The sequence below is a fragment of the Neovison vison genome, chromosome 4, assembly GCF_020171115.1.
Source record: "Neovison vison isolate M4711 chromosome 4, ASM_NN_V1, whole genome shotgun sequence".
In the NCBI taxonomy this organism is placed as follows: domain Eukaryota; kingdom Metazoa; phylum Chordata; class Mammalia; order Carnivora; family Mustelidae; genus Neogale; species Neogale vison.
In genome coordinates this window covers 159638997-159653494 of record NC_058094.1, presented here as the reverse complement: position 1 = coordinate 159653494, position 14498 = coordinate 159638997, and the positions used below count along the sequence as shown (strand labels likewise).

Below are 14498 nucleotides of genomic sequence, written 5' to 3'. Positions count from 1 at the left end.
TAAGCAACTTTCACAAACATCTGAAGCAATAAAATCAATTAAAGGTTTCATTTCTGTAACAGAAAAAGTAAATCAGTAACTTATTTGTGCTAAGAAAATTTTTATCTTGTGAAAAGTAGGTTGTCAAAACAAAAATGCATTTCTTTGGCTTTCTATCTAGCTAACACATTTTTTAAAAGATTTTATTTATTTATTTGACAGAGAGAGATCACAAGTAGGCAGAGAGGCAGAGAGGCAGAGAGACGGGGAAGCAGGCTCCCTGCTGTGCAGAGTCAGGTGGGGGGGCTCTATCCCAGGAGCCTGAGATCATGACCTGAGCCAAAGGCAGAGGCTTAACCCACTAAGCCACCCAGATGCCCCCAGCTAACAAATTTCACTGATAAAAAGTTAGTTTCCATTCTTAAAGAGGAAGTTAGTATAATTTTTTTTTTCCTAAAGAATGAGGGCTTTCTGCTTTTTTGTCACACCTACATTCAGAAACTGAGCAGTATCAGGATGCTTTGCTTTTCCCTGTCTCAGATTCTATTTTCATTTTCTCAGGCTCTTCTCTGTGACATAAGATGCCTGTTGGTAGCTCACAAATAAGAAGTTGATTTATTTCTTTGTATCTAGTATTCTAGAAAAGGAGTCCAAATAGCTTGGTTTGTATTGATATATCTTAGTAGATTATAACCAGAATAGGTAAGTATCTTCTTTTATACCTAATCTTATTTTCACAATACTGATGATAAAGACAGACAAATTTAAATACCAGGAAAAGGCAGTTGTTCATCCTAAAGCTTAGAACATAGCACAATCCACCCTTTCATGCCCGGCTAGGTTAGGTTGTATGTGGTTACAGCTACTGCTATTCTCTACAACAAACCCTTTCCTTTATTTTCCTTCTTGGCATCCTATCAGACTACATTTCCAAGCTTCCCTTGTGATTATATAGGGCTCCTGTGATTGACTTCTCTGAATGAAATCTAGGCAGAAATGATGGAAGTTGCTTTTAGACCTAGCCCCTAAACAGACATTCTATTCCCTGTCTGGCTGGAGATCCTGGGCAATGAAGACCCACAAAACTAGGAAGTCCCACTCCCTGAGTCTCAACTTGGAAGACAGCCCCTCAACTAGGCATAGCTGTTTTGCACTGCTGAATAAGTGAGAAATAAATTCTTAGTGAGGGTCTGAGGTTTTGGGGTATTTCGTTATAATAGTTACCCTACCCTAACGATAGGGTTAGGGCAGATGGCATAGGGAATAGGGCAAATGGAGGACAGTCCTAGTGCCAAAGTTGTGGAAAAGAAACAGAGATTTGTAAGCATTCTATGATGTAATAAATACCCTTATCTTAGGATTCCTCCTTTTTGGTAGAATTAAAGGAAGAATTAAAAAACTAAGAGAAAGCTGAATTTTCTATACAAGTCACCAAAAGAAAAGTGTTTGGTATATAGAAGATACTTAATCTAATAACAGCTATTAATAGAGTTCCATTTAACATTTAAACATTTTAAGTCCTATTAATCTTTAGGACTATTACTATGCCCTATGAAACATAGCTGAATTTTCCAGTTTACCTTGGATTATTATCACGTGTGCTATACCTCTATTTTACTATATTTTAATTTGAAAACATGATGAAACAACAGTAAAATAAGTTTTAAGCAGGAAACAACATAATAGCAATTAAATCTGGGGGGACTGAGACAACACTTTATTTCTTTATTTTTTTGCTTATTTGTTCTTTTCATTTTTTTCCCAATAAGTATGTTACAAAAAGAGTGAAAAAGAAGTCACATAATCCTATCCTCTTAACACAGCCAATTTAATGTTTGCAAGTTATCTTTCACCTTGTATTTATAACCATATGCATATAGTTTGTTTCATATAATAGCAGTGCAGCAAATATACTGGGATTTGGAACCAAACAATTTTGCATCTCTGCTCTGCACCTAATTAGCTACTTGGTCTGCGAAAGTCATTTAGTCTTTGCCTTGATTTTTACCATCTGACAAAAAAAAAATTTCCCAGGGTGTTGTATTTTAATGAGGACTTAATGTATATAATGGATTAAATGCAAAAAAATCAAAACAGTGTCTAGCACATGTGTTTTTATGATTAGCAACTATTAATATATATTAAAATTTTATCTTATCATACTTCCCCATTTTCCCATGTGGTCTTCATAATTATTTTGGTAGCTATTCCATCTGTTATTTAATATTTCATCATGAAATATAGTAATAAAGTACAGTTGACCCTTGAACAATGTGAGGTTGGGGTGCTCGCCCTCAGTGCAGTTGAAATCTGTATATAATTTTTTAATTCCCCAAAACTTAACTACTAATAGCCTACTGCTAAGCAGAAGTCTTACCAATAACCGTGGATTAATGCATATTTTATATGTTATATGTATTATATATTGTATCCTTACAATAAAGTCACCTAGGAGAAAAGAAAATGTTATTAAGAAAATCATAAAGAAGAGAAAATACATTTTCAGTACTGTACTGTATTTATAAAAAAAAAAAAAATCCAGGGCACCTGGGTGGCTCAGTGGGTTAAGCCGCTGCCTTCGGCTCAGGTCATGATCTCAGGATCCTGGGATCGAGTCCCGTATCGGGCTCTCTGCTCAGCAGGGAGCCTGCTTCCTTCTCTCTCTGCCTGCCTCTCTGCCTACTTGTGATCTCTCTCTGTCAAATAAATAAATAAATAAAATCTTAAAAAAAAAAATCCACATATAAGTGGACCCATACAATTCAAAACCATGTTATTCAATGGTCAACTGTGGTCTAAAAATGTTGGGCAGTTGGCATTTAAGTTGCTTCCAATACTTGACTTTATTGACACTACTGCATTAAACATCTTTTTTCAAAATTTTTATTGCACTAAAATACACATAGCAAAATTTACTGTCTCAACCATTTGTAAGTATATAGTGCAATGGTGTTAAATATATAGTGCAATGGTATTAAATATATTGAACAATGTTGTGTGATCATCTCTATCATCTCCATAACTTTCATCTTATAACACTGACACTCTATACTCATTAAATAGTAACTCCCCATTCCCCCTTTCGCTTAACCCCTGACATCAATCATTCTTCTGTCTCTATGATTCTGATTACACTAAGTACTTCAATGTAAGTGGAATCACACAATATTTATGTTTTCATGACTGGCTTATTCATTTACAGTTAATCACTGATGGGAGATTAAACTTCTACCATTTTGGTTTTTGTTTTCTACATGCTTTAGAGCATTTCTGACCCTTATTTCCTGCCTTACATTCTTATTTTGTGTTTAGCTGATTTTTTTTGCAGTGAATTGTTAACATTCCTTCTTATTTACTTTCATGTTCCATATCTATTTTTTCTTTACGGTTACTATGGGGATTACATTTAACATGCTAAAGTTGTAACACTCTAATTTGCATTTATACCAGCTTAACTTCAATAGCATGCAAAACCTCTGCTTCTTGAGAGCTCTGTCCCTGCTCCTTTTGGTTGTTACGTCACAAAATTATGTATTTCCACAATGTGTGCCCCAAAACATAAATTAATAATTCTTTTAAAGCATAAATCTCTTAAATATGTATAGAAAACAGAATGTAGAATTACAAACCAGTTACAATAATGCTAGCTTTTAGACTAATTGTTTTTTAATGTATTAATCTCTTAATTCATGTAGAAAACAAAAAGTAGAGTTACAAACCAAATACTAACCTATGTATTGAGGCCACCATTACCCTGATACCAAAACCAGATAAAGAGACGACAAACAACAACAACAACAACAAAATAAAACCAAAAAACCCCCAGAACTATAGGCCAATATCTTTGATGAACATAGATGCAAATATCCCTAGCAAACCAAATCTGATAATACATTTGCCACAGTCAAGTGGGATTTATTCCTGGGATGTGAGGGTGACTCAATATTTGTAAATCAATCAATGTGATACATCACATCAACAAGAGAAAGAATAAAGATAATATGATCATTTCAGTAGGTGCAGAAAAAGCATCTGATAAGGTGCAACATCCATTCAAGATAAAAACCTCTTAAGAAAGTATGATTAGAGAAAACATCATACTCAATGGTGAAAAACTGAGAGCTTTCCCCCTAAGATCAGAAACAAGACAAGGATGTCCACTCTCACCACTTTTATTCAACAGAGTTGTAGGAAGTCCTAGCCACAGCAGAAAAGAAAAGAAAAGGCATCCAGATTGCTAAGGGAGAAGTAAAACTTTCATTATTTACAGATGGCATGATACTATATACAGAGAACCCTAAAGACTCCACGAGAATACTACTAGAACTGATAAATGAATTAAGTTTCAGGATACAAAATCAATATACAGAAATCCTTTGTATTCCTATATACTAATAATGAATCAGTAGAAAGAGAATTTAAGAAAACAATCTCCCCCCACAAAGAAAACAATTGCATCTACAACTATACCAAAGATCATAAAATACCCAGGAATAAAATAGACAATTGTAAAACACTGATGAAGGAAATTGTTGACCACATAAATGAATGGAAAGATATTCCATGATCATAGATTGGAAGAACCGATATTGTTAAAATGTCCATACTACCCAAAGCAATCTACAAATCTATCAAAATACCAACAGCATTTTTCAAAGAACTAGAACAAACAATCCTTAGATTTATAGAGAACCACAAAAGACCCTGAATAGCCAAAACAATCTTAAAAAAGAAAAACAAAACTGGAGGTGTTAAAAATCCCAGATTTCAAGATACACTACAAAGCTATAGTAATCAAAATAGTATTGTAGTGGTACAAAAATAGACACATAGATTATCCGAGCAGAATAGAGAGCCCAGAAATAAACCCAAAATAATATGGTCAATTAACCTTTGACAAAGGAGGCAATATCTAATGGGGAAAAGACAGTCTCTTCAACAAATGGCATTGGGAAATTGAACAGCTAAATGTGGAAGAATTAAATGGGCCACTTTCTTACACCATACACAGAAATAAACTCAAAATGGCTTAAAGACCTAAATGTGAGGGTGCCTGGGTGGCTCAGTTCGTTAAGCAACTGCCTTTGGCTCAGGTCACGGTCGCGGAGTCCCGGGATCGAGTCCCGCATCAGGCTCCCAGCTCCATGGGGAGTCTGCTTCTCCTTCTGACCTTCTCTCCTCTCATGCTCTCTCTCACTAATAAATAAAATCTTAAAAAAAAAAAAAAAAGATCTAAATGTGATACTTGAAACCGTAAAAATCCAAGAGCACAGGCAAGTAATTTCTCTGACATTGGCCACAGCAACATTTTTCTAGATCTGTCTCTTAAGGCAAGGGAAACAAAAGAAAAAATAAACTAATGGGACCACATCAAAATAAAAGTTTTTGCACAGTGAAGGTTAAAAAAGACAACCTACTGAATGGGAGTAGACATTTGCAAATGATGTATTCAATAAAAGTTGAGTATTCAAAATCTAGAAAGAACTTATACAACTCAACAGCAAAGCAAAGAAACAATCCAATTAAAAAATGGGCAGAAGACATGAATACATGTTTCTCCAAAGAGGAAATACAGATGGCCAACAGACACAAGAAATGGTGCTCAACATCACTGATCATCAAAACCACACTAATCAAAAATCAACCAGCAAATCAAAACCACACTATCACTTTATACTTATCAGAAAGGCTAAAATCAAAAACAGAAGAAACAAGTGTTGTAAAGGATATAGAGAAAAAGGAACCTTCTTTTGGTGGGAATACAAACTTGTATTCACTGAGGAAAACAGGATTCCTCAAAAAATTGAAAACAGAATTATCATATGATTCAGTAAATCAATCCAATAATTGCACTACTGAGTACCCAAAAAATATAAAAACACTAATTTATATATAATATAAATATAAAAACACTAAAATATAAAAACACTAATTTATAATATAAATATAAAAACACTAAAATATAAAAACACTAATGCTGCCATGTTCATGGCAGCATTATTTACAATAGCCAAATTATGGAAGCAGCACAAGTGTCCATCAATAGACGAACAGATGAAGAAGTACTATATATGTATGCGTATATCTCTATCTACCTACCTATCTGCCATGGACTATTACTCAGTAATAGAAAAGAATGACATCTTGCCATTTGAAACAACAAGGATGGATCTAGAGGGTATAATGGTAAGTGAAATAAGTCTGTCAGAGAAAGCCAAATACCATATGATTTTACTCATATGTGGAGTTTAAGAAACAAAACAAATGATGAGAAAAAAGGAACAAACCAAAAACAGACTCTTAACTATAGAAAACAAACTGATGATTACCAGAGGGGAGGTGGGTGGGGGAGGATGGATGAAATAGCTGAAGGGGATTAATAGTATATTTATTTTTTTTTAAGATTTTATTTATTTATTTGACAGAGAGAGATCACAAGTAGGCAGAGAGGCAGGCAGAGAGAGGGGGAAGCAGGCTCCCTGCTGAGCAGAGAGCCCGATGTGGGGCTCGATCCCAGGACCCCGAGATCATGACCTGAGCCAAAGGCAGCGGCTTAACCCACTGAGCCACCCAGGCGCCCCAATAGTATATTTATCTTGACGAGCACAGAATAATACATAGAATTGTTGAATCACTATGTTGTACTTATCTAATATAATATTCTATGTTAACAATACTGGAATAAAAATAAAATAAAATACTGGAAAAAAAAATGTATTTACCATTCGCCATCTCAGTGCCCTGACAGGCAGTTGTGCACATGTTCCTGGAGCACCCTGCACAAAACCTGCAGGAACCAGGGGTTAGTAAACGGACTCTGTCCTTCAAATATCAGATGTGTGAGCTCTTCTTGCTGATTGCTGCTTTTTTCTTTTTTAAGAGAGAAAGCAGGAGGGGGGCAGTGGGAAAGGAAGAGACATAATCTTAAGCAGGCCCCTGGAGCCTGACATGGGGTTCCAAGCTGAAACCAAGAGTCACACGATGAACCAGGTGAGCCACGCAATTCACCCATTGCTGCTTCTAAACAGAGAAGTGCAGACAAAAGGTGGGTGGCCACTGCTGCACTCCCACCAATTGTTGCAAGCCCCGCCCCCTCTAGCCCACGTGACTTCCCTGGGATTTAAAGCTCTGATATACTTCTCTCATCCCTTCATTTTCCTCTCCTTCCTCTTTTGGGAGCCAGACATCAAAACTAGGACATTCAAAAACAACTGCATAGTTTAGGAAAATTAGAAAGTGAATAAATATGCTCCGGAAAGGCTCAGAAAAGACATTAAGTTTCAACCTCAGGCAGATCCTCCACACAGAGTGTACGACAATCAAAACAAAAAGCAGCAGACCAAATTATTAGATCTAAATATCCTCTACGCGGCCAGTATTATCTTGATAATGAAAACACAAACAAAGACTTCCCAAGAAAGGGAATATCAGGTCAATATCCCTTATGAATACAGATGCAAAGATCCTCATTAAAATACAAGTAAACCAAATCCAGTAATTTAAAAACAGAATTATATACCATGACCAGGTAGGATTTATTCCAGGAACACAAGGTTGGTTCAAAAAATAAAAATCAACCAATGTGATATGACATATTAAAAAGGACAAAAACAACATGATCTTCTCAGAAGATACAGAAAAGGATTTGAAAAAAATGCAGTACTCCTGCAAGATAAAAACACTCAGTAAACTAAGACGAGAGGGAACTAACTCAATCTAATAAAGGTTATCTACAAAAAACTCACAGCTAGCATCATACTTTGTGGTGAAACACTGAATCCTTTTCTCTTAGTTTCAGGAACAAGATAAGGATGTCTGTTCTTACCACTTCTCTCCAATACTGTGCTGGAGTTTTAAGCCATGGCAATTAGGCAAGAACAAGAATAAAAGAAATCATATTGGAAAGGAAAAAATAAAACTATATTTATAGATGACATAATCTTGTACCTAGAAAATCTTGATGAACTATTAAAAACCTATTAGAACTAGTAAATGAGAGGTCAGCAAGCTATGAGGCTAGAAGATCAATTTATAAAATTTAACTGCATTTCTATGCAGTATCAGTGAGCAATCTGAAAATGCAATCAAGAAAATTATCCCATGCATAATACCATATATAACATCAAAAAAAAAACACTCATAAATACATTTAACAAAAGAAGTGGAAGGCTTGAAAACAGAACAATTTACATCACTGAAAGAAATTAAAGAAGACCTAAATAAACGGAAAGGTGTCTATGTTCATGGATTGTAAGACTTAATGTTAAGAGGGCAATACTCTCCAAACTGATACACAGATTCAATGCAATCTCTTTCTGTAGAAATTGATAAGCTGGTCCTAAAATTCATATAAAAATGAGGGACTCAGAAAAGTCAAAACAATCCTGAAAATTAATAACCAAGTTGGAAAACTCGTACTTCCCAATTTCAAACATAAAGGATTCAAGAAAAAATTCATATGTTGCAGCCTTTAACCTCAAAGTGACTATATTTGGACAGAGGGCCTGTAAGGAGCTGACAAAGGTTAAATGAGGTTATCACAGAGGGGCCTTGATCCAACAGGGCTGGTGCCCTTATAAGAAAAGGAAGAGACATGAGTTCTCTCCACCATGTAAGGATACCATGAGAAGGCAATCTATAAGCCAGAAAGAGAGATCTTGCCAGGAACTAAATCAGCTAACACGTTGATCTGGGAATTCTAGCCAGCACTGTGAGAATATTAAATTCTGTTGTTTAAGCCAAAAAAAAAAAAAACCCTCATATTTTGAAGTATGTGCTTTAGAAAATAACCACTGCTTCTATAATATTTGTGTGTTTCTTAAAATGATATCAGACCTGATGTGATACATTCTGGTAATATAGTCCTGGGGAGGTGAGTCGAAATTTGGTATGATATTCCTATGGGTAAGGAAGGGGCTCTTCTTGAAACTAGGGAATAAACTGAAAACTTATTGTCAAATCACATAAAGAAGAAATCAGAAGTCCATGATCTGTATCTGAAATCCTCAGAATATTTTTGCCATCAGAATTTTTTCACATCTTAAAAATGAAAGACAAGCAGATTCTGTATGTTTTTAACACTCAGCAGAACCTAGGGTCTGACCCCATTATTAAACAATACTTCCGTGGTGAAACATATGAGTACCCACAGTACATGGGATAAATAGAGATTATAAATGTCCTCCTAATCAACTTAGGTCTGTTTTGATGCCATGACTTTGTACCAAACTTCCAAATAAAAACTGTCTCAAGAGCTTTTTAGTATTTCTCTCTGTGGCTAAAGAGTTATGGACCTGTGGGATTGAAAATGCTGGTTTGGAATGGAAGATGTCAACTCTTGTCTCTTACTGGACTTTTTTCTCTTGGTCCTAACTTGCAAAGAAGACAGATTACTAGTTTATTTTCTGGCTGAGCGGTGGGGCACAGAGAATAGGGTAGAGTCTGTGAGCCCAAAACTCAAATAGGCCTAGTTTTCTGTTAGTCTCACATTTCAATTCCTTTTGTTAATCTCTAGGTCTATAGTGATTTCATAGTCTTGTCTCTTAAGAAAGATTTTCCTCTGTCTACACTTGATCTTAGCCCAAAGGCCAAGAAGCGATGATTTTCCTCTGTCTGGATACACTATGACATGACTATGACAAAACATTAAAGCCCACTAATTTTAATATTTTATTATATATAAATAATTAATAAGGTGAATCTTAAAACAAGATTTGAGATAAGAAGATGAACTGTATCTTCCTTCCTTGTAGTTCTTCCATTTCCACTCTGGAGAATTTTGGGTTGATTACATTAAACTGGGCAATGGTCCTTTTACATTACCATCACTTACCTTCACAGTAAACTTTAAATCCATGAGCACTAACTGCAAAATCAGTGGTCAAATGCCGTGAGAACAGCAGATGGAATCCTGTTAACCTAAAAACATACATAAAATTGTTAAGAGTCCTATTTTACCTAACAGAGCTGAAAGAGCATTAAAAGTTATTTTATCAAGTTCCCAAGCTTTGTATAAATAAGTACATAAATGCACCCACATATATATAAATTATGACATGTTAATTAGAAGTCACTCATTAAAAGAAATTGCTGTAAGTTTATATAAATAAACACTTATTTATGAATGTGTGTATATATTACTGAGAAGAAAAAGACTGTGGCACTTGAATAAGGATAGACACATAGATCAATGGAACAGAATTGAGAGTACAGAATTAAACCCTTACATATACAGTTTATTGATTTTTGACAAGGGTGTTTGGATAATTCAATGGTGAAAGGACAGTCTTTTCAATAAATGATGCTGGGACAACTGAATATCCACATGCAAAAGAATGAATTTAAAGCCCTATTTCATACCATATACAAAAATTAACTCAAAATCCACCAAACTCCTTCATATGAAGTAAAACTATAAAATTCACAGAAGAGAACATAGGCATAAAACTACATGACCCTGGGTTAGGCAGTGGTTTCTACATATGACACCAAAGTGTAAGGAACAAAGAGAAAATAGTGATAATTTTCTCTGGCCTATTATTATAAAGATATAATTTCAAAGTTACCCAGATCTTTGTGTTATTGAAAAGTATCCATCATCAATAGATAATCCCATTATTTCCAATGCTTTAGTTGGCAAGGTCTGAAACCCTGAGGATGCACAATGGGAAAACCACTTATTTCTGCATAATCACATACAGTACCATCTCTACTAAAAGCAATGGAATCTGTGTGAATTTAGCTGCATTTAGGAAAATGCTTCTCTTCCTTTATTTGCCTTTGTCCCGGGCTGAAAGATATTTGTTCTTGGTGTGTGTGTTTGGTCCAATAAGTTATCAAAAAGCTACAGGAGAAATGAAGATGTACATCTTATTTCACACTGACATAGAAACTTGAGGGGTCTTAACTTGATGTGTCAAACGAGACAGCTTTGCTTAACTGCCTCTTACTGAAAAATTCAGACTTAGGGAAATGTTCTGTATAATTGTGCCCTGTGAACTGCCCTTTTGGGAAGGGGCAGGTTAGGGTTTGGGTGTGGGTGGGTTGCGGATCCTTGGGTGAAATAAATTTCTGTGGGTAGGGATTAGAATTCACTGAAATGGAGATTTTTTGACATTAGGGATTAAAGAAAACCACCTTCAGGGGTACCTGAGTGTCCCAGTCAGTTAAGCAACCAACTCTTCATCTTGGCTCAGGTCATGATCTCAGGGTCCTGAGATCAAGCCCTGTGTCAGGCTCTGTGTTGGGCCTGGAGCCTGCTTGAGATTCTCCCTGTCCCTCTGCTCTCATTCTTTCTCTCTCTAAAATACATAAATAAATCTTTTAAAAGAATAAAGAAAACCCCTTCAGTGGGAGCAGCATAGTAGTAAATTTTTAAAAGGAAAACCACATAATGTTCTGTGTCTATGAAGGAAACTAACTCCCGCTCCCCATGACATGTTTAACATTTTATTCTTTTTCTTTAGAAACATGACTGTTTCTAAAGATGGTTTTAGTTTGGATGGTTTTAGTTCTTTCAGGTTCTAAAATTTTACTTTGTTATCTACAGTCCTTCAGTAAAGTTGTAAAGGTAAGGTCATATGTCCAAAGTGTGGTTTTGGGGATTTTAAGGGAATCACACTTCTTGTCAGAGCAGAATTTTATTGAGGAATTATGGGAAAGTGAGCAGAGGCTCAAGGCCAGGCTGAGAGGGAGAAGAGCTCTCTGGAGAAATGGCTATAGTTTGTACTATACTTAATATAATTCTCCTCCTTCCCCTTCCAAATATATCTGAGGAAGATTACAGAAAGAAAAATTATTATTATTATTACTACTATTCTTATTTTAAGAAAACATTTTCTGGGATGCCTGGGTGGCTCGCTGATTAAGCAGCTGCCTTTGGCTCCAGTCCTGACCCCAGGGTGCTGGGATTGAGTCCCATATCCAGTTCCTTGCTTGGTGGGAAGCCTGCTTCTCCCGCTGCCTGTCACTTCTCCTCTACCCTCCTCCCCCCACCACTTGTGTTTGCTCTCTCCCCTCCTTCTCTCTGTGTCAAATAAATAAAATCTCCAAAAAAACCACCCTATTTTCCAATAAAATTATCCCAGCTAATTTTCAGTCAAGCATCTTACTATTTAACTTTATATTTAAACAAAAAAAAATTGGCATTGCTCACAAATGCTTATCACCCAGGATTTCAGATCACAATAAGGAATTAAACTTAATTTCAATAACATTAAGAGTGGTCTGATGAAAAGTATGGGCAGCACAGGAAAAAGATGAATTATCATACTCAACTAATAAAATAATAGTAGGGTTGAATCCATGGTGAATCAATAATCTCCCTTTTCATTTTATGATGTGCTTCTGAAATATTACTTTGGCAAACTCATATTAAAATAACAAAAGCTATGGCTATATAATAATGAGGACTACCTTGGAGTTATAATTAATCAAATGTCTTGTTTTAAAACTACTTCATAGGAAGGTCATACTGATGGTATGGGATGTGGTTCCACAGAGAACAAAAATTGAAAGCCTCACAACTCATATTCTAGGTCAGCAGTTTACAAACTTTTTGGTCTCAGGAGTCTTTCACAATCTCATAAATTATTAAGAACCCTAAAGAACTTAAAAAAATGTGTATATCTATACATATTTACAGTAATACAAATTAAGGTGGAGAAATAAAAATATTAATTTATTAAAAATAACAAGCCCATGTTAACATAAACAATGCATTTTAATGAACATAGTTATGTTTTCAAATAAAAGAAAATAGTGAGTGGGGCACCTAGGTGGCTCAGTTGGTTAAGCCTCCAACTCTTCATTTTGGCTGATGATCTCAGGGTGGTGAGATCAAGCCCCCCATGGGATTCTGGAGCCTGCTTAGGATCATCTCTCACTCTTACTGCCCCTCCCCCTATTGCCTGTGCTCATTCTCTCTAAAAAAAAAAGAAGTGAAATACATGATGCTACTTCAGATTTTTGCAGATACCTTTACTGCCTGCCTTAATGGAAAATAGTTGAATTCTCATATGTGCTTCTGTATTCAATCATGTGCATTGTTTGTGTTGAATTATATAAACTTCACACAGCCATATAGTTGGAAAAGGCAGGAATATTTTAATAACTTTTCCAGATAGGGGCGCCTGGGTGGCTCAGTGGGTAAAGCCTCTGCCTTCCGCTTGGGTCATGATCCCAGGGTCCTGGGATGGAGCCCCCCACATCAGGCTCTCTGCTCAGCAGGGAGCCTGCTTCCCCGTCTCTCTCTGCCTGCCTCTCTGCCTACTTGTGATCTCTGTCAAATAAGTAAATAAAATCTTAAAAAAAAAAAAACTTTTCCAGATAATTATAGGTAATTTTCTTTATAAGTGATAGTATCTTAAAAGTGAGTGACAATGTAGAATCTAGAGGTATATCAATGAACTTTTTATATTCTATGAAAATCTTTTGGTCTAACTTGTACTTTCAAAAAATATTTTACCCATGCATGATTTGGTAGCATCATGCATTTCATTTGAAAATACTGGTTCAATGAATTTTGCAAAGATTCTAACGTTGACACATTTTATTACACAAAATCCTTTTGTTACTAAATTTTCCTCTGCAGAAAAATCTCAAGAATTAGTTATGTTGTCGTTTACAGTAGTATCTAAGTTTTCCAAAATTTTTAATTTTTATTTGAAACTTTGTTTGTTTTTTGAGAGAGAGAGAGAGAGAGAGAGAGAGAGAAAGAGTGCGAGCCCAGGGGGTGGGGTTGGGGGGGAGGAGTCAGAAGGAGAGGGAGAATCTTAAGCAGGCATGGAGCCCAACTTGGGGCTCGATCTTATGACCCAGAGATCATGAGCCAAAATCACATGACTCAAAATCAATCAACAAGTGACTGAGCCACACAGGTGCCTTGGAAAGCTTTAATTTTATCATTGACAACAAATATTGCCAATGATTTTCTTTAAAAGGACAGACTGGTTTCATTTTCAAGAAAATGTCAAATAAATGTGAATGACCTGAGTTTGGTAGTCATTCTTTCAAGCAAAATGTTATCCCATAAAAAAGTCTGCTAGTTAAAAAATACATCTACTCAATGTTTGAACTTTAATAAAACTAATATTCACAATTTCATCAAGGACAGTCTTAAGTGAAATAGGTAATTTTTTTTTTTCTATTGCAAGTGCATGGCAGTGAAGAATAATAACTGTTCAAGTTTGGTATCATTGCCTTTGATTTGTGCCAAAGCCCAAGAAGTTTTTATTTACTACTGATTTTACACTATCAGGGCAAATTCCAGCAGTGATAAAGAAAATAACAGTATTATTATAAAGAGCTTTGACTTTGCAGATACTCTGAAAGACTCTTGGGGATACCCAGAGGGCTTATGGACCACAATTTTGAGAACTGCTATGGTAGGTATTAAGATAAAAGCAGAATATAAAAACAAGACATAATCCCTACTCTCAAGTTCATTTTCTAATAGAGGAAACCTACAGAGATGATTGCAACATTTTTTAGAGATACAAGAAAGGGCAACAGTGGGGAGG

The 14498-nt window shown here is 35.6% G+C and overlaps 1 protein-coding gene across 1 annotated transcript in view; it reads right to left on the bottom strand.

Moving 5' to 3' along the window:
- Window positions 1-9877: 9877 nt before the first annotated feature.
- The window catches only part of AKAP9 (A-kinase anchoring protein 9), a 186765-nt gene continuing 182144 nt past the window's right edge, over window positions 9878-14498 (bottom strand). Inside the window, exon 51 of the mRNA XM_044246000.1 lies at window positions 9878-9897. Coding sequence (XP_044101935.1) covers window positions 9893-9897 — 5 coding nt within the window. The 3' untranslated portion in view covers window positions 9878-9892. The remainder of the gene's footprint in view (window positions 9898-14498) is intronic.